The 27,706-nt window shown below is 31.8% G+C and overlaps 2 protein-coding genes across 3 annotated transcripts; both read right to left on the bottom strand.

The window, feature by feature from the left end:
- Positions 1-275: 275 nt before the first annotated feature.
- LOC129806218 (uncharacterized) lies at positions 276-1,309 on the bottom strand. The gene is made up of 2 exons (XM_055854641.1): positions 1,092-1,309; positions 276-1,010 (listed from the first exon to the last, which is right to left on the bottom strand). Exons 1-2 carry the CDS (start codon positions 1,147-1,149, stop codon positions 682-684), a joined length of 387 nt encoding a protein of 128 aa, XP_055710616.1. The 5' UTR covers positions 1,150-1,309; the 3' UTR covers positions 276-681.
- Positions 1,310-2,547: 1,238 nt separating this feature from the next.
- Positions 2,548-4,051, bottom strand: LOC129806217 (uncharacterized). Of its 2 annotated transcripts, none has more exons than XM_055854638.1 (3): positions 3,991-4,048; positions 3,778-3,906; positions 2,548-3,723 (listed from the first exon to the last, which is right to left on the bottom strand). In XM_055854638.1, exons 1-3 carry the CDS (start codon positions 4,046-4,048, stop codon positions 3,530-3,532), a joined length of 381 nt encoding a protein of 126 aa, XP_055710613.1. In that variant the 3' UTR covers positions 2,548-3,529. The 2 variants fall into 2 exon arrangements, with proteins under 2 accessions (XP_055710613.1, XP_055710614.1); XM_055854639.1 differs by having other exon boundaries at positions 3,095-3,723; positions 3,778-3,903; positions 3,991-4,051.
- Between the last annotated feature and the right edge of the window lie 23,655 nt (positions 4,052-27,706).

Genomic DNA, 27,706 nt, shown 5'->3' with positions numbered 1-27,706 from the left:
CTTTTATAATCTAATAAAATCTAATAAAATAATTTTGTTACCGATCAAAATTTGATATTTTACTTATCATTATTCATTTTTTACAGCCCATTTTTATTTTTTGACTGATCGCTTTTTTTGTTTAAAGAAAATTGAACTCAGCTTTTGGTTAATTGGATATTTTTTTATGTTTTTAAATTTAAAAGATAGCTAGTAATATGTTTTAAAACCTAAAAGTGTAAATTTTAAATCTTAGGAGTAGTATTTCAGTTTTATTTCGTATTAGAAGCTCTTGATTTTGATGCATTCCAAATTTTCAGAAGTATTTTATTCAATTTGGACTCGGACAGTTTATATACGAATTTGATAATTTATTAAATTTGTAAATAATATAGAGACTACCAACATGTGAGTTGTTGAGAGTAAAACCAATCTATCGTATAAGACTTTCCCTATTAAAATAGCCGATTTTTGCTTCGAAAGTCTCATGTAGAAATTTTGCGTAATAAATCATTTATTTTTTTTTCCTATGTAGCAAAATATACTAAAAATCATTTACATTTGGTTTTCTCAAAAATGCCCAATTTTTTTTACACAAAAACCACACATTATTGAAATTTTGTTGAAATTTTTGTAACAATAATTTTTTACTGTGTATTTTAACATCACTGAACACACAAACATGAGTCATAATTTAGAAAATCACACTGCAAACATTCTTCTGAGTACCTCGATAGAGGCCAAAAAGGCAGTCAGGATGACGAGAGCTTGAGAGCTTTTGAGGAAGCTTGAGGAGTTGCAGAGATCCGTGAGACAGAGGGAACAAGTGGCTATTGATTCATCGACATTTTTGCAGAAATTTGCATCTCCGCACCATCTGGATACCACTGTCTTGTCAAACACCGTGAGAATCTCCTTTGTACAGACACCTCCATTCCCACAATCCACCGGTTGCAGACTACCCGTATCCGGAGGATCATTGCAGTATTTGTTGTCACTGGAGGAGCACTCGTAACATCGGATTGCAGTAACTGCGAACAGAAAACACTCCCATTGAAACTTTTCCAACACACAAATTTGGCATCCAACAAAGCTCCCCAACCAACACTCACCGTATTCCAGGTGCAACGCAGAGAGAGAGAATAGTAAAAGAATTATCTTTGATGCCATTTCACTTGATTTATCACAACGAGAAGATACTAATTTTCGGTCGGAAAATCTATGAAATATTTCACTGGATTGGGCAGGGAAAATGGTCTGGTTAGTGTGTGGATAAATTCGACTGAAAATACCTCACATTAGAAACAGAGATAGGAGTTTATCTCTAACCAACTCAATTCGCTGATTAGATAACGAAAACGAACACATGAGAATCACTCTATAGCCATTGATTCAGCAGGAAATGGGAAAAGGTGCAATTTTCACAGGAAATTTTCCAAGAGAACTGCACATTCAACGATTGAGTCATTTGTTAATTGGAATACGAGACTGAGAATAAATTTGACTTGGGAGATTTATCATGCTAAAAATGGTATTAGTCTTTGAAAAATCGCAAATAATTCATATAAATGGTAATCTCCGCCAATCCTTCCTATTTTCTTTTTTTCAATCAGATTAAGGAAAATCCAAGAAGCTTTTGATATTAGAATATTTGATATCTAAAAAATATCCAATATATAACTTAAACCCTATTTTTGTGATTGGATATTAGTGATAATAATAATAATAAACTAATTGATATAAAGAAAACGTTATATTTTCTCTAGAAATGTAATTGATATATTTTGGTTAAATTATGGATATTTTATCCAAAAAATGACCAACATTTTATATCTTCATAAACCAGTTATTTTTAAAATATAATTAGGGTAAAGTGATATAATTTGGAATTAGTGTTACAAGTTGGACAATTCGCCGGTACAAGTTGGACATGGCTTTTTTCTTGATAAATACAGAACAAAATTTGTTTTTAAGCAAAAGGAACCAAATTATAAAACTAAAGCATTAAAAATATACAAATAAAAATGAAGTACTAAATTTATCAAAACAAAAAGCCCTGTCCAAATTGTACCATTGTCCAACTTGTAACACTGTCCAACTTGTACCACTTTACCCTACAGTGAATTTGTTTACAACTTGTGAACAATTTCAATAATATATTTATCTGACATATTTTAGGTATTATGTTGGTATTATTTCCAGAAATTATTAGGGATACAAAAAAGTTCGCGCTGTTAATCAGAGAAAGTATAGGGACAATTTTTTCAATGAAATAAGATTTTCTAATTTTGTTCAATAAAACTTGGATTTTCACGAAAAACAGCGAGAACTTTTTTCTGCTCCCAATATATTAGTTTTTTATCAATCAATGTTTTTCCTTTTAATCTTCGTATTATTTTGCTTTAAAAATGTTGATAATGATTTAAATTAGAGGTCCTGCCAGAGAGAACGCACACTCTCCAAAGACTTTTCTCTCCTTAAAATAATTGTTGAATGCATATAACTCAAAACAGATAGCAATAAACTTTAGATCAATAACAGCTTTAGATTATTAGTTAGTAAAAATTATTTAGAAAAAAATTGCTTATATTTTTTTTATATTACATTTTATCCAACAAACGTCATCCAAAAAATTGCGATTACGGTTAGGAAAATATTTCTTGAAAAGGGGCGGAAAGACAAAAAATTAAAAAATTCTACCTGTATCGTTACAAATTAATAATTTTAAATGAGAAAACTATATCAGTAAAAATGCACAATAAATGACAATTTATCAATTGAAAGTTAAAATCTCGGTATTTTCAAGTTATTTTTTCTTCAACTGAAATAGATATATTTTGGATATAAAAGTTTCTAATTCACCAAAATATCGATAGAAAAACATAGTAAAACCTTCAACATATTTTTCCTACAGTTAACCGTCCTTTCATTTACTTTATAGTAAAAAGTGCTACTTGGGGTAGGACTGAAAATCTTAGAAAAAATAACTAGGAGATTCCTGAGCCAAATTTAAAGAATTATCATAACGATTTAGAGTTATGGTGGTAGTGTTTGGTAAAATAGCATAATTGCAAGTGGAAAGAAGAACTTCATTGCATTGCCAAAAGAAGTAAAATTTATTTAAAAATCCAGCATAAAATTCTACTTATTCCGTCAAATTTCTAAAGACTTAACGCATATAATTTTAAGATAATATACTTTTATCATGTCCATATATTATATTTTTTTTTTAGAAATAGCTCAATTACGATGAAAATATATTGATTACATTTGAGATATACATTATTTGGATATCAAATGCCGCTTGGGGGTGCTCCGGTCTCCCCTACATAAAATAGTTTGAGTTTCATGTTTTTTTATTGAAAATTTGAATGATAAAATACCTTTCAGACAAGCCTAACTCATTATTCACCTTATCTTATCTTATCATTTTTACCACTAAAAAAAGATGGAAAGTTGTTTGTAACCAAATCGTCAGAGAGATTACGCCCTAAGATGTTTGTTTGATGATTGATTTCAGCGAAAAGTTTATCAGTTGTGTCTTCAACATTCATACTAAAAGTCTTTTGAGGTAAACTGCAAGTGGAAGTGTCAAGATCAGGTGAGAAATGATCAGGATTGAGCTGGAATTGCAGAGATTAGTACTGCAGACATGACATTCCGCAAATCCATCGAAAAACTCATCCGCCGTCTGACAAACTTCAGGTGGTCCACATCCTCTAATGGTAAAGTCTCCTGCGGAAGCTGAAAAATGATTTTCCTAGAAAAAGATATTCTTAAAGAAGTGAACGCACTCACAGTTTCCGATAATTTTGATGCACTCTGTGTAAACTGGAGGACAAGTCATGACACTTAGGGCGTGAATATTGGGCTGAGAGCATTCCTCGACAGTGGCATGGTCACAGGAATAGCACTTGAGTGCGTCTACTAAAGATCAAAGAGACAAAATACTTCATTTAATTCACTGTAATTAGATGCTCCGTCAACTGGGGCAGACTTCTGCAAATTTACCATGAAGTTCAAGAACGGAGAAAAGCATCCAAAGTGCCAGAAATTTGAGAGACTGCATCTTCACCTGATTTTCTCCAAAGAACACAATGGAATGTACCTCACAGTCGTTGATGTTTTGGTACTGAAGGAAATATCAGGGGATTTTCTCTACGGAAGTATAGAGCTTATCGTGCGGTTTATAGCTTCAATATGTCTCAATAATACATCAACGATAATGATATTTCATCATAACCATCACATCACATTCAGAGAAATTATTTTATTATTTTACTAAAATTGTAGTCTGAATAAATCATATTGCAGAATTATTTCCACAGAATTAATTATGATCGTAAATACTCTTTTGTACCTGGAATTTTGTAATATAAAACCGTGTCTGTTTTTTATTGAAAAATAATGATAAAGGTTGCAACATATAATAATAGAAAAAAATGTATCTGACATATTTTGGTTAAATTATGGATATTTTATCCAAAAAATAACCAAAATTTTATATCTCCATAAACCAGTTATTTTTAAAATATATTACAGTGAATTTGTTTACAACTTGTGTAAAAATTCAATAATATATTTATCTTACATATTTTAGGTATTATGTTGGTATTTTTTTCCAGGAATTAGTTAATTACTTTTCAACTCGTCTATCTTTCATGAAACACTAAAACACTGTCAAATATTTTCTTGTTTGATAAAAGGTTCATTCAAGAGAACTGCATTGTAAGAAAATGTGGTTACAAAGTTAGTACACTCAGTCCCGGCATTAAGTCACTCGGGATTATGCACCTGACGGAATTATGCACATACAATTATGCAAATTTGACTACCCTTGAGAGCCAATTTATGAAATCATTTTTGAAATACGCCTGAATGTATACTATTCTGTGGCGCGGGAAATTTGAAAACATTTTGCTACTTTTTCAGAATAAAACTTTAATTTCTTTTATTAAGGTAATTTTTTTAAAATATTCTAACCATTTATTGAAGAATTCTGGCCAAAAAGTACTGTTTGTTAATGCATTTCTATTAGACAGTTGAATCTTTTTGATTGAACTACTTTTAATCCGCGCGAAATTCGTTTTACGGCCGAATTTATTCAAAAGAAAACCCCTGAGGGTATGCAAATTTTCTCGATGCATAATGGCATTTTGCGCATTTTTTTCGGTCCCGAAAATGTGCATAATCCCGGGACTGAGTGTATCAAGTATTTGCCTCCGAACATTCAGGTTGAGAAAACCGTCATGTTTCCCAAACCGGAAAAGGCACCCAATTTAGTTAATTTAATTAATCATTTAGTTAATTATCCTGTACTTCATCACAATTTTAATTTTTGTTTTACACATAAAATAAAAGAATTTAAAATAAGTTATTTATATCTTAAAAACTAACAATAAACAAAAACAAAAGATCTTTTTGGTGAAGTATATGATGAATGATGTTTTTCAAGTTAAAAGGCACGTTCAAAGATGGGTATTTCGAAATGCACTTCATTACGGAAGTCTTGGAAAATTTCTTCCAGCGGATTGTTTCTAAGGTAAAATCTCACTATCAAAGGGTATAGTGTCCTCTAATAATGTCTCGGCTAAAATAGAAAGTCTGGCAGCAAAAAATGAAAATAAATTACAAAAAAAATTAACCTCCTTGCTAGTTATAATTTTACGAAAGTTCAATATTTCTGAGAAGACAATTCACAATCCAAAGTACATGGAGTTCCGGCTTGAGAGAAAACGGACTGAATGAAATTGATATAAATTGCCTACTATTGGGAGTTCCTTTATAAAATAATTTTTGAAATGCCCCCATATGTATGCAAATATTTTTCACGAGGTAGATTTGAAATACATTCCTTATGAACCGTTGGCGCTGAAAATAGGTTGAAAAACTGGCCCCGAAAATATCTTGCATACATCACGACGTTTCCATTACTTATCCCAAAGATATCTTTTGCAGACATGCAATTGTACTGTGTCACTGGAATTAATTCGCGGGCTTTTTGCTGTCTCGGAAAATTCTTTCAAAGCGGAACTCCCTGTATGAGAAAAATTCGAGCACCGAATGCTTGAAGTTCGAAACGTTTCGAAATAAAACAGAAAGTCTTCCAGACTTTCTATTTCAGTCAGGACACACTTGAGGAACTTATAACAGAGTTAGTAAGTGTTTGTGAATTCCTATGGGGGAGTTACGAAATGCTCGTGAATCGTATAACCCACAAACAAGTTCGTAAAAGTTTGTACTTTTTCACAAACATAGTTCGTAACATGATCACTTAACGAGCATTTTTTGTAATTTTACAAACATTTGTTCGTAAGTTATCGTAAACACACAAAAAATATGCGTAAAATTTTGTAATTTGTTCGTAAATGTTTGTTTTCCTGTCGAACATTTTACGAACATTTACGAACAAATGACAAAATTTTACTTTTCTTTTACACAAGAAGAAGATTCGAAATTTCGGCAATCAAATAGGGTCGGAGGAACGTCTGTTCGACAGGGAACCCCTATTGACACTTTTGTCAAAAATGTTGAAAATTATTTAATGTAGGATGAAAGGAACACGTATTGACACTTTAAGAACTCGGGTCAGAACCTATTGACACCTTATTCTATACGAATCTATTCTATTTCTTATTCTATACGAAATTTGAATACTTATCCTTATCGAAGAACGTATATTAATGAAAAAATGCCATATTGCTTACATTTTATTAGATACATTAAATAAATTTTAACATTTTGATAAAAGTGTCAATATGGGTTCCCTGTCGAAGAGGTGTTCATGCGACCCTATCTAGTAAAATATAAATAATATAACGATTTTTCTGTAATATACCTTTTACTATAAACAGAGATGTTCAAATTTCATATCCCAAATGGTACAGAGTAGGGTGTCAATAGGTGCTGACACGAGTTCTTAAAGTGTCAATACACGTTCCTTTCACCCTACTTGAATAAAAAAAACTAATATATCTAATAAATCTACAATGAATTAAAGGTTCACAAAATATTTTTCTTTTTTTTAATATTATGTAGACTTCATTTTAAAGCATTATTCTTCGGTGCAATCTTAACGTGCACACGCTTTAGCTAATTCAACAGTTCTTAAACACAAACAGGCCTCTATATGCAAAGACATATGCGCCGCCTTCCCGAAGTATAAACTTATGTGTAAAACTCGACTTTCGAGCTTTTATACTTGTAAATTGAGTTTTAGGCGGATGTGCAGAGCTTATGAAAAGCCCAAAGGTGTATTGTATATTATAAGTAGGGCGATAAATAAATTCCACGTAATTTAACATCTCTGCAGACTGTGTTATGAATTTGATAATGAAAGAAATGTCCAATAAAGAGCAGGAAGTCTGGAAGAAAAACTGTAGAACTTTTTTCTGGTCGTCTGAAGTGAAAAAGTTAGTGCAAATAATGAAAAGTAGAATGTTAACCCTCATTTATTCCGCGTCTTTTTGTTGCAAGGAAGAAAAAAACAGAATGACATACAGACCATATTTTACTCTCGGAAATAATTTATAGTGAAAAGTGGCAATTAGGAGTAATTTCTGACTCGCCAAAGAGCTTTCCACCATCCATAGATTATGAAAATAAACCCATTGCAGAGCAATAAATTGTGGCATATTCCTCTTGGAATTTCCCGTCGATTTCTACCGATTTCTTGGAATTATTTTTTCAACATAGCAAAGATTTATATATCAATTCAACTTGGTACTCCTCGCAAGATTTTGCATCTTTTTTGTCTCCACCTTTTCTCTCAAATTGCTTGTCTTATCCGCCCTTCCCAAAAAAAAAAGCTTTCCAGCAAACTTTTAGCTACAAAACATTCACATTTCAAAGTTTCTGAATTGCTCTCAATATTTACTGAATTATTCATCTTGCTATTGTCTTCCATTTGATTTTTTTCCGTTGAGTTGAGAAAGTTTTGCTGAGAAAGGCCGGTTGATGTTCTACTTACAGTTGCTTACAAAAACATTTTGAATATTAGTTTAGTTCCATATAATTTCGCAAAAAAACGAAGTAAAAAATAATTTTTATCGGTTGATCGGTAAAATGTTAAAGTTTTGAAGGTAAAATGAAAAATTTTCGGTTCATCTCCTTGACCTTCTTAAAATAAAAAAATTCTTCATTTTTAGAACGTTTCCCAAATAATGTCCAATATACTTTTTATACCTTTATCAATGAAAAGTGAACATGGTTTTTAGAACTTCACTGTTCTTAAGTGTTTCTGCATAATCGACTTTACTTGGTTCCTGTCACGACTGTTTAGTAGTTTTAGAACACGGAGAGGACTAGGAAAAACAGTGCAGACTGGAACCTATACAAATAAAAGTCGATATTGCAGAAGCACTTGACAACAGTAAGGTGCTAAAAAAATGTTAATTTTTCCAATGAAAAATTTCTAATGAATAGTGAAAAAGAGAAATATTTCTCCTGAATATTTTTTTTAGTACATGACTGCACTTATTGGCTTCTGCGAAAATAACTTTTTTGGTATTGCTTTTTACCACGACTGTTTTCCTAGTCCTTGTCGTGTACTAAAACTACCAGACAGTCGTGACATGAACCAAAAAAAAGAAAAGTCAATTATGCAGTAGCACAAGAAAGTAATCATGTAGCTAAAGACTAAAAAAATTGTTCATTAGAAAGATTTCCCATAATAAATTTTGAAAAGGAGAAATATTTCTCTCGAACATTGCTTTTAGTACATCTCTATTCTCGTGTGCTTCTACGTTATCGACTTCTCTTTGTGTTGGTTTTTGTCACGACTGTTTTTCCCGGTCGTTATCGTATTTCTAAACCACTAAACAGCCGTGATTAGAGATGGTAAAATTTCAGAAATTTCACAGCAGTCGCTACCTACTTTAGGCGGAAATTCATGAAATTTCTTGAAATTTACCAACTCCATCCGTGATACGAACCAATACAAAGAAAAGTCGGTAAAGCAAACTGTTTTATTGAGAAAGCACCATTACTTAAACAGAGATCTGTCGACTTTTAAGCAAAAACTTCTGAGACTATGATAATTTTATCAATCGTCCAGATGAATTTATATATCCACTTTATCATTTCTTGTGATACTATAAATTTAACACAAAAAAAATTAAAATGAGGACAAAAATTGATTCAAATAGTTGAATTTATTAATTTTTACCAATTTAAAATGTAAATAAATGTTTCATTAAAAATGGAAAAAGGCAAAGTTTGACCCAGTTTCTTGCCCAGATTCAAAGTTCTCACTACTTAAATTTCTTCTATAAGTATCTTTTGGATGGGAACCAAAAAGATGTAAGAGAGAGAACATTCTTCATGGTATTAATTAGTAATAAATTTTCCTACCTGTCATACGTACCTTGCCTGAAAGACTATCTCGTTGAGTGAATTTTGAAAAGATTCACAAAGAGAACGAGAGCTATAAATATTAAAATGCAAATCACCTCATTTTCCAGCATTTCCAGAAAAGCTGGGTAGTTGGTGTTCCTTTTGTGAGTCATGGCAAACACAATTATTCATATTTGTCTTGGGGGGTGTTGAGACAGGAAAAACAATTACATGGAGGATTTCAAATGGTGGTACATGACTAATTTACCCCATACCCCACGAATTTTCCCGCAAGAGAAAAGGAAAAAAAAACCACCACCCAGCGTGTGGCAAATGATTCTGGTACACTTTTCTCTTTTGAAGGAAAAGCTATGAAACTGCGGAAACTTATTAAATATTTATGATTTATATTGCGAATTAATTTTTGTGTCATCCCACCGACATATTGATGTCATTAGAGATGTCTTACAATTCCCAGTATCCAACTCCAACCCCATACAGATTGATGATAAATGGTGCTGGAGGATGATGTTTCTTTCGTATCTTTGACCCCCATCACAGAGATGTATCTCCAGAGAGCTTTCAAGCTTTTCACAACAATATTGCGAGACAAAGAGATCAATTTAATGCAAATGGAAAGCACTCAAGAGACCACAATCATCAAGAAGAATTTATTAATACTTCTATGCAATGAAGTTGAACTAAAAGGGGATATATGAATATAATATTAAAGTCAGTGATAATACCAAAATAAGCTTATATTAAGTAAGACTGTTAATGCAATCCAAATTGAAATGTGACTAAAGATAGTTTGGGGCTGAAGTTTTAAGATCTAATGCAAGAATTTTCCATTAAATTGTTATTAATGTTATTATTTCCATAAACGATATGTTATTGAAAATTTGAACGAAAATGAGAATGAAATCGAAATTCATGTTCTTCTCCTTTCCAAATGTATGTTTCACTCTTTAACACTCAAATTAAATTGAACAAAATTGAATTTATTGTGACGTTCAGAAGAAGAAGAGTATGAAAGAGTAGGACAAATATATGCAAAACTCTAGAAGACGGAAAGGGATGTGAATTTTGATTTTATGAAATTTGCCTGATCGAAAATTAGTATAGTGTATAAGTGTTGTGGTTAGTGGCGGTATTACTTATAGTCTCCACGCAAAAACCTTCACACTGTCGGAAAATGATTTCGAAATACCTCAAAATTAAAAAAGGACAGATAATCCTAACCGGCTTATGTAGGTGAAATTCTTAACGTGAGCTAACTCGAAATGCATGCAAATTCGATTTAGAGCTGAAGTTGGGGGACACCATTCAGTTATTGTGAATAAAATTCGTGAAATTATACAAATTTTGTATTTAAACCAAAATATCAAGGATTTGGATGAACTGGCACAAAAGTGATATATGGGTGAAATGTAGACCAGAATGTACTCTATAATTTTGCAGAAGAACTTGGTGTTATTGGTTGCTCAGGAGCCGAGATAAATAAAGTTATTTGTTTCTGAATTAAATTTTCGACCAGAGCGACCCAAGTGTTCATTTCATGAACTTCAACTATATCGAAGAATTGTTGTATTTTGTGAAACTTTCCATTTAAAACCCTATTTTAAGTGTCTTGGTCGAGTAGAAGTAGTCAAATTGGCATCTGAGTTGTTTCAAAGCATTATTATGGGAAAAATTAAGTTTTGTCACACTTAAACGACAAAATCGTTGTCGTATTGTCTGATCGAAAAATGATGTATAGACGAAATATAGACACAAATGTCCTCTACAATTATGACGAAGTAATTATTAAAATCGGTTCAGCGACAGTCGAGATAATTGAGTTTATGTGATATTGAAATTGGTTTTTCGACTGTAGCGCCCCTGATGTTGGTTCCACGAAGTTCAAGTCTTTTAGAAAATTGTGACATTTCGTGAGGTCTTTCGTTTCAGCCCTCACTCATCAAAATCGGTCAAATAGACCCGGAGATATGATTTTTTGAATTTCGTGAACTTTGATCCCTCATATGTCCGGTTCTATTACAAACACAGAAAACCTACGCCACGTTTTGGAAACGTCCTAGACTGGATTACAACATACTAAAACTCGATTAACTTGCACAATGCCGTTTTTGAGAAAAATGAGTTTTAATTTTGATGAATTTTGACGCTATCGCAGCGCCACCTGTGGTGACTTTTGAACTTTCATCTGAAAGTGCTCATTGAGACGAACCCAAAAACTCAAAATTTAGATCGAAATGTTGATTAGAACCGGAGATAGAGGCCGGTCAATATTCGAACTTTGACCACTTATAGCTCGAGTCAGGGGTTATGGATCGACGTAAGTATTTTTTATTAGATAGGTATAATCAGCGGCTATAACATACTAAAATTTCAGCCCGATGCACAAAGGAATTTTTGAGTTATGTAACTTCGAGAATTGAAAATTTTCTTTTTTAAATAGCGCCTCTAACGGTGGCTTTACGAACTTGTGATGTTAGAAGGGGAAATAGAATTTCACGAGATCTTTCCAAAATGCTGTCAGTTTTAAAATTCTGATAATTGGATTGGAACCCAAGTTATGGCCATTTTAAGAAATTTTTTTCGAACCTTATAGCTCGGGTCAGGGGGGTCGGGGGATCTTAAGTTTTGTATTAATCGAATGTATGTTATGTTATGTATGTTAAGCTATAACACACTAAAATTTGAACCCGATAGATGCCATAGGGGCGGAGCTATTGAGAAAACAAAAAAAGGGTGGTATTCAAAATGACGGAAGGAGGGGCTGGGGGTGAATGCACCGAGTTGCAATTTTCACACGATATATAACCTTTACCGGAAACCGCAAGTCTTAGTTTTAGCTTAGGAGCTATTAAGCTCCAAAGACCAGACCGGACGAACGGACGGACGGGAACGTAAAATAGCCACATATATATTCGTGATCAGGAAGTTATGAAACACATTTTGGCCAAGTTTGAGCTCGATCGGACGACATGAAATTTTGTTAGGATTATATTACGTGAGATTGTTAAGAATCTCACCTAATACCGTTGAATCATTTCTAATAACGTTTTTTTTTTTTCAAAGTCAAAGGTTAAAAAAGGCTCTTGAGAGTGTATTAAACGGACGAATGGGATCATGTTTGGGGATCGTTGGAAAGGTCTTAGAATTTCCGTCAAAATTGTACAGGTTCCAATCGGTTTTGAACCGGTAATGAACCGGTTCATAAGCGACAACTAATTTTTGTTCGAAATTCAATTATATTAGTACTAAGTTATTTTGGGCAATGTTTTGTAAATCCGGTAATGAACCGGTTATGAAACGATAAGTTATTTTTGTTCGAAAATGAATTTTATTACTCTTAAAATTATTTTTTGGGATCTTTCGAGGGATTTACAAATCGGTTTAAATTAGTTGTGAACCGGTAAACCGTAAATATTGCGAAACTATTTTTGAAGTATAGCATCTAAGTCACAAGTTCGAGCACTTTGCAAAGCCTGGGACGCTTTGCTATCCCTTTTTCTCCTTGAAAATTGAAAAATGTATGAGAGATTGTTTTAGTCTAGATTCTCTATTGATTTTTCTCCTAAAGAAATCATCTGTAATATTCAGGAATTCCCTAAGAAAGTTATTGAATGAGAATTTATTCAGCATAGTTATTCTTCATGATGAAATTGTAAAGAATTGCAAGTGATTTTGTAAATCAGTGAAGTCTGTGCATATTTCCCAGGAATAATATCCCGACGACACTCATAAGTATCACTTGATAAAAAATTGAACATGAGATAGTGAAAAAAGTCATGTATTACATTTTTGAATTCTACATTCTGACATCTGTAAAATATTTCAAGAGAGAAGAGTGGAGGTTTTGAATAAATTTCCATGAGGAAATACAAGCTGGGATTTCACCATCTACATCCCCAATGCATTGATGGGAGCACGTGTTGAGAGATAAAAAACACTCCAACAGAAAATTGATATCAATTCAGTTGAAATAAAATTTTCATTTCACCATTGAGTACAGATCGATGCTTTTTAATAAAAATCTCTGACTTATGGCTAAGAAAAACAAGGAAAATTATGAAATTATTCCGAGGAGTTTTTCTCTATTAGATTCACCTCAATATAGTTATAGGCTTTCTGGGATGGAAAGGAACCACTTGATATTCAGGCAGTGCTTTGCTATATAATCTCAGTTTGTCATTTGCTGAATCGATTTATTTACCATACAAACACCACAAGGACTCAAATGGACAAAGTTTTTGGGACAGAGTTGTGTGATTTTCGCAATTTGTGCAATTTTTCACTGCACTCCACCAAATGCTGCAATACACTGTCATGTGCCCGTACCTTAGACATCGATCGCAGTTTTAGCAATTAATCTTTTCTGAAAAGCTGCAAATGATTTCCCTGAATATGCTGTAATGGACTTATTCCCCAAAATCATTAATCTGCAGTCCTTCCAACTCTGCTACGGACAAATAAATGAAAGTAACATGACTAATTTATGAACGTGCAAATGAAGAAGAATCAACCATGGCAGCTTATGTTGCAAGTGAGAGAAATTCTTTTGTGTCACATTTCTCGTTGGAAGTCATTTGTATCAATTAGAAGGAAAAAGCTTGGGGAGGACGAATGGGGATATTCACATGCTATTGAGTACAATACACTTTTTTTCTAGACGGCCGAATAATTATTTCACTCTCATTGCTTTTCTGATTAATTATTCCAGGCATACACCTTCAATATTCATTCCCACAGACTTCCAATGATTTTTATTAATCACTCGTATTGCATTGCAATTGAGTATTATTTGTAGTATAAATCGAAATGATTGTTCGCAGTGTGGAAGGCACTAATGAAGGGAGAAAATGTGGGTGTTTTTGATGGTTATGTATGATATAACATCATGGGAAAATATGTTATCGAATGAAATTGTAACAATATTTTGGGGAAAATTGTACGAGAAATCTCTGCAATTAATCAATGTCTATTTAACTTTAATTGTTGTTGGATAAAATTTGTTATATGTTATGAGATTTCTAATATTCTCACCTGTTGAAACCGGTACTAAATTAAATGTTCGCTCATTGTGCTGAAACTCTCTCAAAGTGTTGCTCGAAACCTCTAATTACAAAAAAAAAAAGATTTGTATTTTCGGAACATAATGGTTCCGTTCAGCAATAACCTTTCGAAAAGACAAAGCCGCTGCGAAACCAAGACAAACCTATTCGAAAATCTAGCGAGAGCCTAAAATGGTTCACGTACTCGCCGCTTAAGCGCTGATTGTTCTGCCATTTCGAATTTCGATAGTCTTGAAATATCGTCAACAAAGTCAACAACAGTACGTAAACGTTTCCTGCAACAAGTGAATTTTTGTGTAGTTTTGTGGAATTTCAGAATGGCAGAGCCTTTGATTTGCAATTTCATTAAAATAAATGTCCATTTGTTCTACATTTTCAAATTTCGGTTGATAAACATTTATATTAGTTACAGGAAGTGTTATCATTTAAATTTTTCAGAATCGACAGTCTATAGTATCGAAAATAAGTTATCATGTCACTCCAGTAGGGGAATTCTGTAATTTTCGTGGCATTGTCACACGTGAGTTCGAAACGTGACAATGCCATTCGAGCTTTTTTGTCATATCATATGAGTTCGAAAATGCAATTCACTGATTTTTTAATTAAATGCCTTTACTTAGTGATATTATGCAAATACAGTCTGTCTTGGTTGATTTGTAACAACATTCATTGTCATTTTAATTGCCAGAAATCTCAAATATGTGACTTCTGACAATGTCACGTCAGTTGAAATGACAATGTCACGGCTACAGAATCACATTTTCGAAAAAGCTCTCCTGAGATTCAAACCCAAGTTGTCATATGGCATTGGCAGAGCGTTACAGAATTCCGCTACAGATGTCATTTTTTTCTTGAAAAATTAAAATAAATTTAGATTTGATCCAAACAGAAATAAATTTATTATTTTAAGGCGCTGGGACACCTTTTCAATTGAGTGATATTCAATTTATTGGAACTTTACCTCTTACTTTTCCAAACTGAAATCAGATAGCCTTCTCTTTCTGTCAAATGAAATTTAAATTTTCATTTGACAGAAAGAGATAAACGTATCTTATTTTAGTTTGAAAGAGTAAGAGGTATATTTTCAATCGATTGAATTTCACTAAATTGAGAAGGTGCGCCAGCGCCTTAAAATATTAAATTTATTTCTGTTTGGATCAAATCTAAATTTATTTTAATTTTTTAAGGAGAAAATGACATCTGTAGGGGAATTCTGTAACGTTCTAGTAATGCTATATGTCAAATTGGGTTCGAATCTTAGGAGAGCTTTTTCGAAAATGCGATTCTGTAGCCGTGACATTGCCATTTCAGCTCACGTGACATTGTCAGAAGTCACATATGTTGTCAGTACTTACCGTTAATAAATGACTTAATTAAGGACTTTGTAAGTACTTATTAAGGACTTATTTTATGGAAGTTGACGATCTCATATTTAATAGTATGGGCAATATCTTAACATTGCCCTTACACCTTGTGATACCCCGTATATGACCATTTCAGTATTTGTAGGTTATGTTAATACTTAGTGACACAAACGCCATCTAGCGTTAAAAAGAAACACAGTCTAAATGAATTCAAAATCCTGTTACATTTGCCCTACATTTTAGTTACAAGATTGTCTTTTCAGTGTGCAGAAGTACCAACTAACTTCTTAAGAATCAATAAACCCGTCCACAATAATATTTCCAAAACTTTACAATTGAATGCAAAACTCAACCAAACTCCCATGGTGAAAATTTTGTGGTGAAAATTTAGAGAAGACTTACTTGTTCCACAGGGTAGTATCTTTTAATAGAGTTGCACTAATTTGCTGAAAGTTTACATTGCTGTGAATTATTTCTTTCCATCTCCATCATACTGCAAAACTTTATCTAATTGTAAACTTTATTAATTTTCCCTTCAACATTCACTATCTAAATGGCAAAATGGTTGAAGAAAATTAGCTACAGCTTTAGACAGGGGGGTGACATTAGCTCTGAAAAATGCGACCAGTTTTAGTGTAAATTTTTTCCTGTTTTCGAACACATTTCACGAGATATCTCCAAAACTGCGTAGGTTGCCAATTTAAGATTTTCGGTTGCCTCTTCGTTATTAAATTGGCTTTTATTTTGTATTAGTATATTTTGCTAATTTATTCTACAATGACAAAAAACAGCTAATAAACTCAAAAGTTTTTTCGGCTCGCTAGAAACATATGGGAAACATAGGAAATGTCATGCCCCTGGCTTTAGATATCAATGATTTATTAGGTTATCAAATATCAAATGGAGACAATGATTTCGGAGAAGATTTCTTTCGGAGAAGAAGAGAAAATGTCAGAGTAATGAAAAATTTAATAACTCTGACTTTCATTAAAAAAAAATTGAATATAGAAAAGGGGAGTTTTATTCAAGTGGGAGATGGTTTTAAATTTTCACATCTTCTGATTCATCAATTCGTTAAATTTTAATCTCACAAATCTGCACACTCAAACATCTAAATGGGATCATGTTCCATCATATCCCATTCCCTAGCTCATCTTCATCCCTTAAACATTAACTACACAAACATCCCCTTTCATCCTCCCAGGGAAAAAAATGAGAAATGACTGAGAATCTGAAGATTGAGAAAATTCAACCAAGAAATATTCAAGCATGATCCCCGGAAAAAAAGAGACATGGGCTTCTTATAAATGAAGATATTATATCATGTCGCATATTAAATTTTCTCGAGGGTGCTCTCTAAAACATCCACTCAAGAAATTCACCCCTCAAACTACCCAATAATGTGGTTTTTTCCACGGGGATGTGTGAATGACAAAATTTCACCCAGTTAGAAAGTTGAGGTGAGAAAGGTGAAAGCTCTCTCCGGGAGTCTACATGGAAAAGTTGTGGCAAAAGGTTTCACCATGTTCAATATTCTTTAGCATTTTTTTGCAGCCACGTGTGCTTCTTTTGAAAAATCACCAAACTCAGGGGTTTTCGAGGTGTTTTTCACAGGGGAGTGTGACAGAAGAAAAACTTTCAGCAATATTGAGACACTTGAAAAGCAATTGATGCCCGTTTATCTTCAAAATACAGGTAATTTTGCATTGAAACACTTTCTAAAAGCACTTTGCTATCAGTTTGTTTGACTTTCAGAATTTTTTTTCCTCCTACCAGAAAATTTTCACTCTCACAAATTAGATATCAACTTTCACATACTTTTTCATCTGCTCGTCTCATCATTTTTCCCGCGGATTTTTCGCTGAATCCAGCCATTTGTAAAATGTCACACATGCAGAAAAATTTCAGTAAAAGAACAGTGAATAATTACGCAAGAAACTCGATATCATTGAAAAAGATCAAAACATTGATAGCCAAAACTGCAAGGGATGTCAAACACATAGACACATTGCAGAGCATTGCATTGCCAAAGCGGACTGAGAAATTGCGCAAATTGCTAGTCACTAAACTTTTGCAATGTACTCAAACAAACATAAAAGCCATCAAAACAAAGGTCGTTTAATGTTATTTTATAGTCTGGTTAGGGTAATTATTAGAGAACCGACTCATTATACTTTCGAAGTAGCGAATAACTCCCATATCTGTCGTAAAGAAATAATTATTAGAATAAAAAATTATAATATGGTAAGTTCGTGAATGGGAATTCCACGATACTTTTACTCTCTCTCCTTCTCATCCTATAGAATAATCCAGGGGCCTATCAAGCCTAATAAAAGTGAAGCTGTTTTTCATTTTTCTTGTAATATTTCGGCGAACATTATGAAATATGTATTTTCCAATAATACATATTTAGTTAATTCTCTTTAGGAAAAACTTGCCAATAGTCTTCAGTGCCTCTGCTCAAAAACGTATGGAAAAATTAAATTTCGAGAGGCCCCTGGAATAATCACATTTGACCCTTAAAATAGCAGATTTATTTTGGTGTGACCATCCAACCTTCGTGGTCGATACATGGATACATGCTTCATTTAGCTTATTATGAATTATTAACTTACCATTTTCAAGTATTCAAAAAAGTAAAAAAGAATAACTTGGCCTGGTAATCGCAAGAGAAAAGAGTTAGGGGATGGTGGGGTACTTTCACACATGCATTAATTTTGAGAATAAAGATTTTCAGGATGAAATATAATTATTTGAGAATTGTCCTGTACATTGTCAGATAATAAATACTCAAGAGAAACTAACGAAACATAATTGGATGGAAAACTGGCGTGATATGTATCGATAGAAGACCTTCCGGTGATGGCCAGTGGATTTGGAGTCACTTCACAAAGAAAAACACTTCTTCAATCTTGTCCAGAGCTTTCGGTTATGGATATGGACCTTCTTCAGTGGTCGAGTGAATCACATAATATCAAATCTGTACCTAAAAGAAAATTGCTAAAAAAAAAGTTTAAAATCTGTGAAAAAATTTCCCAAAAAACCTTCACAATTGATAACTTGAAAGTGATGATATCTCCCAATCCCACACAAAATAACGATCCTCATAAAGTACAAAAAAAAACATAGCTTAGTCGACCACTGAAGAAGGTCCATACCCAGCACCGAAAGCTCTGGGCAAGATTGAAGAAGTGTTTTTCTTTGTGAAGTAACTTCAAATCCACTGACCATCACCGGAGAGTCTTCTATCCAACGAAACATACAACATCGGCCAAAAGTTTCTTGACACATTTGAAAATGTTACTTAAATGGTAAATTTTCGTATTTGTAAAATTTTAAATGGTCAATATATGCACATAAAATTGATGACAAATAATAAGAAATAAAGTGTGTTATTGTTAATTTATATTTTAGGTCATTTACATCATTTTTTACACAGTAAAAAATCCTTTAACGTCTGATACATTTTTATCATGTAAAGTTAAAATGTAAAAAATGTAAAATTGATTGATACCCATCAAATATCAAGTTCAATTTTTTTTTTTTAATTTTTTACTCAATCAAAGATTGCGCTGTAATCAGTAAAATATTTTGCGGCTTTTTGCTGTAAAGCTTGTCGTCTAAAATTCATGATGAAATTTATTGGCCAATTCAAATTCGATTTTTAATAAAATCTGCACAGAATCCGAGTAAAAACGATCTAAATTGCTAAACGTTTCATTCGAAAGCTATGAGGATTTTATATTTAATTTTAATCGTTTTGTGTTGAAGCTGTGCGCCCTTTATTTGCAATTTTAACCCTTTCGTGTTGAAACTATGAGTGTATTACACACAAGTGAAGCTTAAGTTAAATGATTTTAGCTTAAGTTGTACGGGATTTGAACATAATATTAACCAATATAAACCGTTTTATGCTGAATCAGTGCCGGTTCTATGACTTTAACCATATTTAACTTAAGTAGTGCGAGTTTTATGTACAATTTAATCGTTTTTTACATTGCAATTATTGCAAATGTTGCAAATACACTATATCGCAAGTTCTTTCACATGTCATTATATCAAAGTCTGTTAAAAATAATCTATGTATATTAGTATAATAAATTACTAAAGATTTAGAATTTAAAAATTAATTTTAATTTAGATTTTAAAAATTATTTGATCAAGTCATACTATTTCCCTTTTTGGGAATAATGGAAAAAATTGTATTTTATGTCTCATTGTTTTACATGTTTATTAACAATATCAATTTTGGTTCTGTAATACGTTAAAGGTAAAAAACATCAAAATGTTGAGGATTTAATACAAGCAACATTATGAAATACCTATCTGTATAAGAAGAACGATTACTTAGAAAATAGTAACGTTGTTTTACCACAGAGAGTATGTTTTATGTGTTCAAAATCGTTGACTTACTTCACATCAATAGGTTTTTATAACAAAATTTTGTTCATGGCTTTCTCAAGAATGTTTTCTTAATATTCCTCGTAAGCTATCAATATTGATATTGCTTACAGGAAATGTTTAAAAGATTGAATAATGCTTAATTTTCTTGTTTTACATTTTACATATTATTTTACATTTTTACACATTTTTTATATGTAAAATGAAAAAATATTTTTTACTATGTAAAGGCACAACCCTGACTGTTCCTAACTCTTTCTGCATTATCGACTTTTCTTTGTGTGGGTTCCTGCCACGACTGTTTTCCACTGAAACCAACGCCGAGAAAAGTCGATTGCGTAGAAGCACATGAGAACTATAAAGTGATAAAATCATGTTGTTTTTTCATTGGAATAGGACCACAAGGCGTTCACGTTCACATATCACGCTAAGTAATTTTAATGACGTAAGTTTTACGATTTTTCGACTTTTTCTTTACTCATGAAAGATAGAGGAGTATATCGACAAGGTACCTGTAAAAGTAGATTGTTACTTTATAATTAATTATCTAAAGAAAAACTGAGTTTTTTGCATGATTTCGTGTATTTATTATTTAACCTAAAAATAACATGAATTTCAAGTTAAAGGACGGACAGTGCTCATAAACTACTCCAAGTAATTTGAATGACCTGCTTTTTTTACGTTTTCTTGATGTTTCTTTATAAATGAATAAGAGCAAATTGTAATCATAAACGCAATAGGAAAAACTTTCGTACTGACATCAATTTTTTATCTGTCAAATAACGTAATTTATGCAATTATTTCTAGTAAAAATAGCGTAAAATTTCGGACAAAGTATAGATAGAGCTTTGAGCAACCTGGAAGTCAGTCATATGCCAAAAATGTAAATTTTACGTTTTCTTGACGTCTTTCTTACACAAATATTTCATTGCCTATAATTTGTGAAAATTATATTTGAGTACGACTGATAAATATTTCAATGGTCGATCGAATTTCCTTTTGAGAAAAATTATAATACTCCTCTGACTAAATCTGCCCCGATCTCCCTTAAGATAAAATGGTTTGCAAAAATTTCCCAAATCGATATTCCACCTTGGGGAACATTTTAATTACCAAGACTTTCAATAGCCACTGAATTATCTTTGTAAAAAATCTCTCCAGAACTCTTCAACAATGAATTAAAAGAATTCTGTTGTAATTAATGAGGCATATAAATCTCTGTGGATGCAAAGTTAAAAAAAAAGAAATGTGAGAAAAATGTTTGGGGAAAAAGTCCCCTAAGAAACTCTCAGAAAATGAAGACCAGTTTTCTGTAAACCTGGGGGGGAACCCCCAATAAACAATGAGGGAAAATGGGGAAAATTTTCAAATATTTATCGACCATCTCTTATCACTCTCAGCACAGGGAAAACAGACAGCACAGAGATCATCATTTTCCCAATTATGAAATATATTTTGTTGAAACAGAGAGGGTGAAATACGAGAAAACTTTAAAGTTAATACAAAGTTTCCTATATCAACTTTTTTTTCATCGCCCCAAGAGCCAAACTTTTGTGCTGCATTTTGTGCTTTTCACCCAAAAAGCTCCCTTCAACCATCTGAGAGAGAGAGACTTTTCTCCATTCCTCCCCAAAATGATGGAATTTTCTTCCTTCATCAAAATGTGTTGCAAATGCTAGGGAAAATTTGCATTTTATTGCATGAAATTGAACAGGAGGACAAGTTCTCTGTGAAATTGGCTGAATAAAAAATAAATATTAAACATGCATCGATAAGGAAATTGATTATATTAAAAACTTCCTACTGTGGGGAGGAAGAAAATGCCATGAGGGAGTTTTTTTCTTTCGGGAAACTTATACGAAACAATCTATACTGGAAAATAATTTATTTTGGTAGGAGGAGGAGAAGGAAAAAAGAAATAATTTCCTTTATTAATCTCCTCTTCTGATAAAGACGCTTGAGAGAGATTTTCAACAATTCATCTTGTGAAAAGTTTTAACAAGGATTTTCTCAGATTAACTTAATCCTTTCCTAAGAAACTCTGAGAGTGTCTCAAAAGCGAGAATCATGAATATGTTTTATTAGTCAAATTTAAATAAATTCCACGAAAGACAATCTCTCTCTTCTCCATTATTCATACAAAATGACTGAGATTTTACGAATAAGTAAATTCTTCTGCAAAAGCATCTTTCGGTCATCTCAATTTCATTTCTTTTTGATAAACTTTCTATTTGTAGAGTACAGTGTATTTGTCTTAAAGTACTTCTGAAAGTTTATAGACATTTTGAGAACATCATTGCAATTTAATTCCTCAAACAGTTTTTAGTGGAAAACATGTTTTTGGAGCAATTTTCATTGTAAGTAGTTTTGCGAGCTCAATTGCAAAATCATTCTGAAAATGGTATAGTTTGTAGAGGACTATTGCCACTTTTTGCTAAATTTTAAAAAGTATTCAAATACAGTGTATGCAGTGTTTTTTAGAATAAGTACTTTATAGGGGAAAGCGCTCTACTTTCGGATAACTGAAACTTTGGACAAACCAATTTCTACGCTCATGGATTTGATCCATAGCTCTTTTCAGGAAATTTGAAGCACTACTGGACTACCTATTAAAACACAATATCACAATGGATCAAATTTTTTAAAAAATATCGAAAGATTAATTGCTCGAAACTTGAAACGTCCGAAGATACAGTAGGTGTCAAAAGTTTGTTGCCTCATGTGTGCAAAAAACGATACAAAAAATTACTTTTCAAAATTTTTCTTTTTGCAGGTTAGTTGCCTGTAATCCGTAGATCTTATTTATGTATTTCGAAAAAATTATTTTATTTTATTTCATATAAAAAAATAATTGTTTTTCAAAAGGAGTTCGTTTTTCATGCGTCAAAAGTTTGTTGCCTCATTTGAAAAGTTACTCAAAATGATCAAAAACATGCAACTAACTTAAAATAGAACTGTTACATATTGAGTTTACGTCATTTGAGAGCCAAATGATGGGTTTGGACATTTCCAAAGTTGTCAATGGTAAATACATGTGTATAAAAGTGATGATAAATAACAAGAAATAAACTGTTTTTTGATAATTCATAATTTTGGTTAAATTGGCAAGTTAAAAGGAATTAAAAGATGAAAAATCGTCCAAAGATACTGCCGGTATGAATCTGCGTCATTAATTGTCAAATTTTATGGAAAATCACGAAAGGTTATAGATAAAATATTCAAATATTATAATAATGAGGTACGAGTACATCTGAAAAACGCTACTGGCAGACCTAGGGTATCGACTCAGAGGGTTGATAACAGCATTGTAAGTATCTCTGATATTGACCCAATGATTTCTGCTCCAAAAATTCACAGTCAGTTGATTGCTGAAGGGATACATGTCCTTAATGTTACAAAAACAAGCCCATATTGAAAGAAATTTGCCTCTCAAATGTCATAAAATCAAAATGTAACCGATTTTCATAAAGTTGGTTGCATGTTTTGACCATTTTCAATTAGTTTTTCAAATGAGGCAACAAACTTGATGATCAACCAAAATGATCAACTTTTGGAAAAGAATATTTTTTTTAAATGAAATAAAATTAATTATTTTTTTATAAATATATATAAATAAGATCTACGGATTACAGGCAAATAATTTGCAAAAAGAAAAATTCGAAAAAGTAATTTTTTTCTATCATTTTTTGCAACTAGTTTCCCGGTCATACATGAGGCAACAAACTTTTGACACCTACTGTAGCTAGGCTTCCCCTAATCAAGCATAAACTTTCTCAAACTTTTTCCATTTAAAACCCATTAGAGGAAGGCTTTCAGGCTTCGTACACATTCTGGCTTCGAAATCTTCATATTTTCTCATATTTCTATAATGAATCTGACCGATCTGACCGATCTGACCTAATTGTAACGTATTTTAATAGCCGTCTTAAGTCACACATTTCCTGAATAAATAGAAGCTGCACAGTAAAAAAAAATTAACACTATTATAGTGTGTAATCTTTCACATCACACTACTATTATAGTGTTTTAAATTTGGAAAAAGTGTTTAATTTAAGATTGTTTAATTTAAAGTAGTTGAATTTCAAGTTATTGAATGTAAAAATTGTTGAATTTTCATTTCATTTCGAAGATTTTAATTTTTTTGCCTTTTTAGACATTTGTAATGTTTTTTTCCTATACTGTGAATCCCCCTTTAATGTCAGATGATTACATCTGATGCTCGAATCTTCACGATATACTTATTATGCATATATAAATATTTGATGTTCTATATTACTTTTCCCCATTGAAATGCATCTCTACTGAAGTATATGTCTTAAATGGAAATTCGAAAAATTTTACACAACTTTTGTTTAAAAATTCAACAACTTTCGTTGAAATATACAAAGATTCAGACAATAATAGTGTTAAATCTTGATCATGTGACAATAAATATCATAAAGTTGTGCATTTTTTTTCACACTATAATAATATAAAAAACTATAATCATACTATATTAGTGGTAATTTTTAAAATTTTTTCAACAGTTTTAACTCACAAAACATTGTTGAAAATTTTGTATGACTATAACAGTGAGAAATTTTACACAGATCGCAATTAAATAATTAATTTATCCGATTTCACACTATTAATAATGTTAAAATTTTACACATTTTCAAATTAAACAACATTGTTGACATTTTTTCAACTATAATAGTGGTAATTTTCAATCACGTGACAATAAATTACCAAAATGTTGTGCATTTTTAATCATTTTTAAATTAAACAACTAAAATGATCGATTTTTGCACTATTATAGTAGTAAAATTTTACACATTTTTTAATGTGTAGAAGAGTGTGAGCGAGCCTAATAGCCTTGCCCTACATTCAGAACGATTAGGGGAAAGCGCGCTACCTTCGAACGACTTAAGCTTCGGACAATTGAATTTTTTCTATATGTTCCTTACATTTTTCACAAATAGCTTTTTTCTGAAAAAATTGAGGAATTGGACTAAATATTAAAATATAATATTATACTGGATAAAATTCCTTTATAAGATATTGAAAAAAATGAATTGTTTGAAGCATAAATCGTCGAAGGTAGCACGCTTTTCCCTAGTAAACACCAATGTAAAATATCAATACAGCATTTATAAAATTATTATAAAAGAACATTTAATTAATAAATTGGCATTAATGAGATTATAAACAAAAAAGTGGCGAAATGGAAAACACTCTGAATTGAAAGAGCATGGAGAAAGTATAAATGTTAAAACACGCTTGAATGAACAACTAATTTTTTGACATTATTATAATTACTTTATTCCACTCAGGTTCTTTTTTTCATAATTTTTTGATGTTAAAACAGATTAAACTCATTCATTATGTATACGAAATGGAATTAATTGAAAAATCATTAAAATAAATAGAATAAATAAATATTGTATGAACATTACTCTTTCATCTTTGAATTTTAATACGAGTTAACAAAATATTTAATTATATTTTTCAGTTGTTCGCTTTATTACAAAATTTTGCACGAAAAATTATTTTCACAGAAATGTATAGAGTTTGGAACACTATTATGATGTAATTCCAATATTCATTAGCTTTTTTTCATATTTCTTTAAATAAACTTTCAAAGTTTTAGATGAAATTACTAAAAATAAGCCTCATATAAGTTTAAATATGTTAAATCATATAAACAAGTCATTTATTTCAATTTTTGTTCTTGGGTTTTTCTCGTTCAACGATTGTAAAATTATCATTTAGAAAACATTCCAAGTGGCATGTGGCATTTTATCTACAAATAATGTAAGCATCAAATATGTGCAATATATTTACATACCATACACCGAGAAAAATTTGGATGGTATTTTCTACAAATCGTGTCTTTAAATTCTACTGCCTCAAAAGATAGTAGAAAATACCATCCTCCATAGATACTTTCCTTTAGAATCTACCATCTTGACATTTTAAAATTTACTATCCTATGGATAGTAAATTCTAACAGCCGGATGGTAAAATCTACTATCCTCCTTTAGATTTTACATTGACCTCTCTTAGATTCTAATATCCGGGAAGTAAATTTTACTGGCCGCATATTTGATGTTAAAATTTAACTGGAAGACAGTAAATTTTAACGGAGGATAGTAATTTGGATTGAAATTACTATCCAAGCCAATAAAATTTGCCATCCTACTGTTAGAATGTCATTTTGGAATATCGTGGGTGCCGATGCAACGGTTCCCGATATGCTTTGAATACATTATAGCAATTCGTGGCGCAGCTGGAAGATGCTGGACTGTCATCACAAAGGTCGCGTGTTCAAATCTCGGCTGAGTCGTCAATGTTGGAAAAAGATTTTCACACATCAAAATGGCTTGAAATACAGAGAATGTCATCCAGGAAGGGCCCCAAGCCCTCAAACAATGGCCAAAAATGAATGAAAATAAGGAAAAATTAATTTTTCCGACATTTTTCATTCTAATATCCGGCTAGTAAAATTTACTATCCTGCCAGTAAAATTTACCATCCGGATAGTAAAATCTAATATCCGGGGATATTAGAATTTACCATCCGGCTATTAGAATTTACTATCCATGCAATAGATTCTACAATTTTTGACAGTCCAATTTAATATCGCGTTTGCTGGGTGACTTTTTTACTATCCGGCCATTAGAATTTTGTATGGAGGATGGTAAATTTTACCATCCACATTTTTCTCGGTGTAGTCATCAAACGAATAACTTAAGGGGGTTCCCCAATTTGAAGACGAAGAATTATCTGATTTCACGAATATTCTTATTTATTTATTTTTTTTTTTTGAAAGACAAAAAAATGAGATAGCACCTCCTTGAAATTTTCGGTATATCCCGTCTGACAAATTAATTTTTTTAAATACATAAATAATAATTTAACATAAACAATAATTTATTTATATTTGCACAAATATTTGGCGTATGATCTAACATTAATAGGTCAATTATTCCATAAATAAATACGAATCAGTGACAATTTTATAGAAATTCACCATTAAAACATTCAAATATTGACCACCAGTCGACACTGAGAGAAATTCGAAAAAGTTAAAATAATATTCCGGAAATGTTAATTTTTCCCTGCAGTATTGATCCGAAATCGGTGTAAATATTATGCTTTTTAGGTGTATTAGGAGTTAAAGTTACCCTTTTTCATGTTAATTTTACATTTAAAAGGGTGAAAAATTACCATTAAAAATGTTGATATATTTTTACACCTAAAAGTGTTAAAGTTCTGAGGAAAGAAAGTTAATCGCACCCTCTTTTTTTTCCCAGTGGAGTCGAGGAACCGGTCGACTCGAGGGCACATTACCTTATTTACGATTTACAAACATTTCGTAAGTTTCCAATAGAAATTCACAAACATTTACGAACATTACAAACAATTTTACTAAAATTGTTTTTCTTTGTAAATAACCGACATTTCCACCTGTTTATGGTAAAGCTCCCTTAAGGTGTCTGTCTTGAAACTTTGAAATTTTTATTCTCAATCAAACTACCATGTAGTTTATCACTTCAATGGGAAAGA

This window comes from Phlebotomus papatasi, chromosome 3 (genome assembly GCF_024763615.1).
Source record: "Phlebotomus papatasi isolate M1 chromosome 3, Ppap_2.1, whole genome shotgun sequence".
Classification (NCBI taxonomy): domain Eukaryota; kingdom Metazoa; phylum Arthropoda; class Insecta; order Diptera; family Psychodidae; genus Phlebotomus; species Phlebotomus papatasi.
This window is presented reverse-complemented; position numbering and strand designations above follow the sequence as displayed.

What these genes read in the sequence shown, in the direction of transcription:
- LOC129806218 (XM_055854641.1), bottom strand. Translation starts at nt 1,149, where the DNA reads ATGGCATCAAAGATAATTCTTTTACTATTCTCTCTCTCTGCGTTGCAC. An exon ending in TGCGTTGCACCTGGAATACG is followed by an intron (nt 1,011 to 1,091) that starts GTGAGTGTTGGT and finishes TTCTGTTCGCAG; the next exon opens with TTACTGCAATCCGATGTTAC.
- LOC129806217 (XM_055854638.1), bottom strand. Translation starts at nt 4,048, where the DNA reads ATGCAGTCTCTCAAATTTCTGGCACTTTGGATGCTTTTCTCCGTTCTT. An exon ending in CTCCGTTCTTGAACTTCATG is followed by an intron (nt 3,907 to 3,990) that starts GTAAATTTGCAG and finishes TTTGATCTTTAG; the next exon opens with TAGACGCACTCAAGTGCTAT. An exon ending in CATCAAAATTATCGGAAACT is followed by an intron (nt 3,724 to 3,777) that starts GTGAGTGCGTTC and finishes ATCATTTTTCAG; the next exon opens with CTTCCGCAGGAGACTTTACC.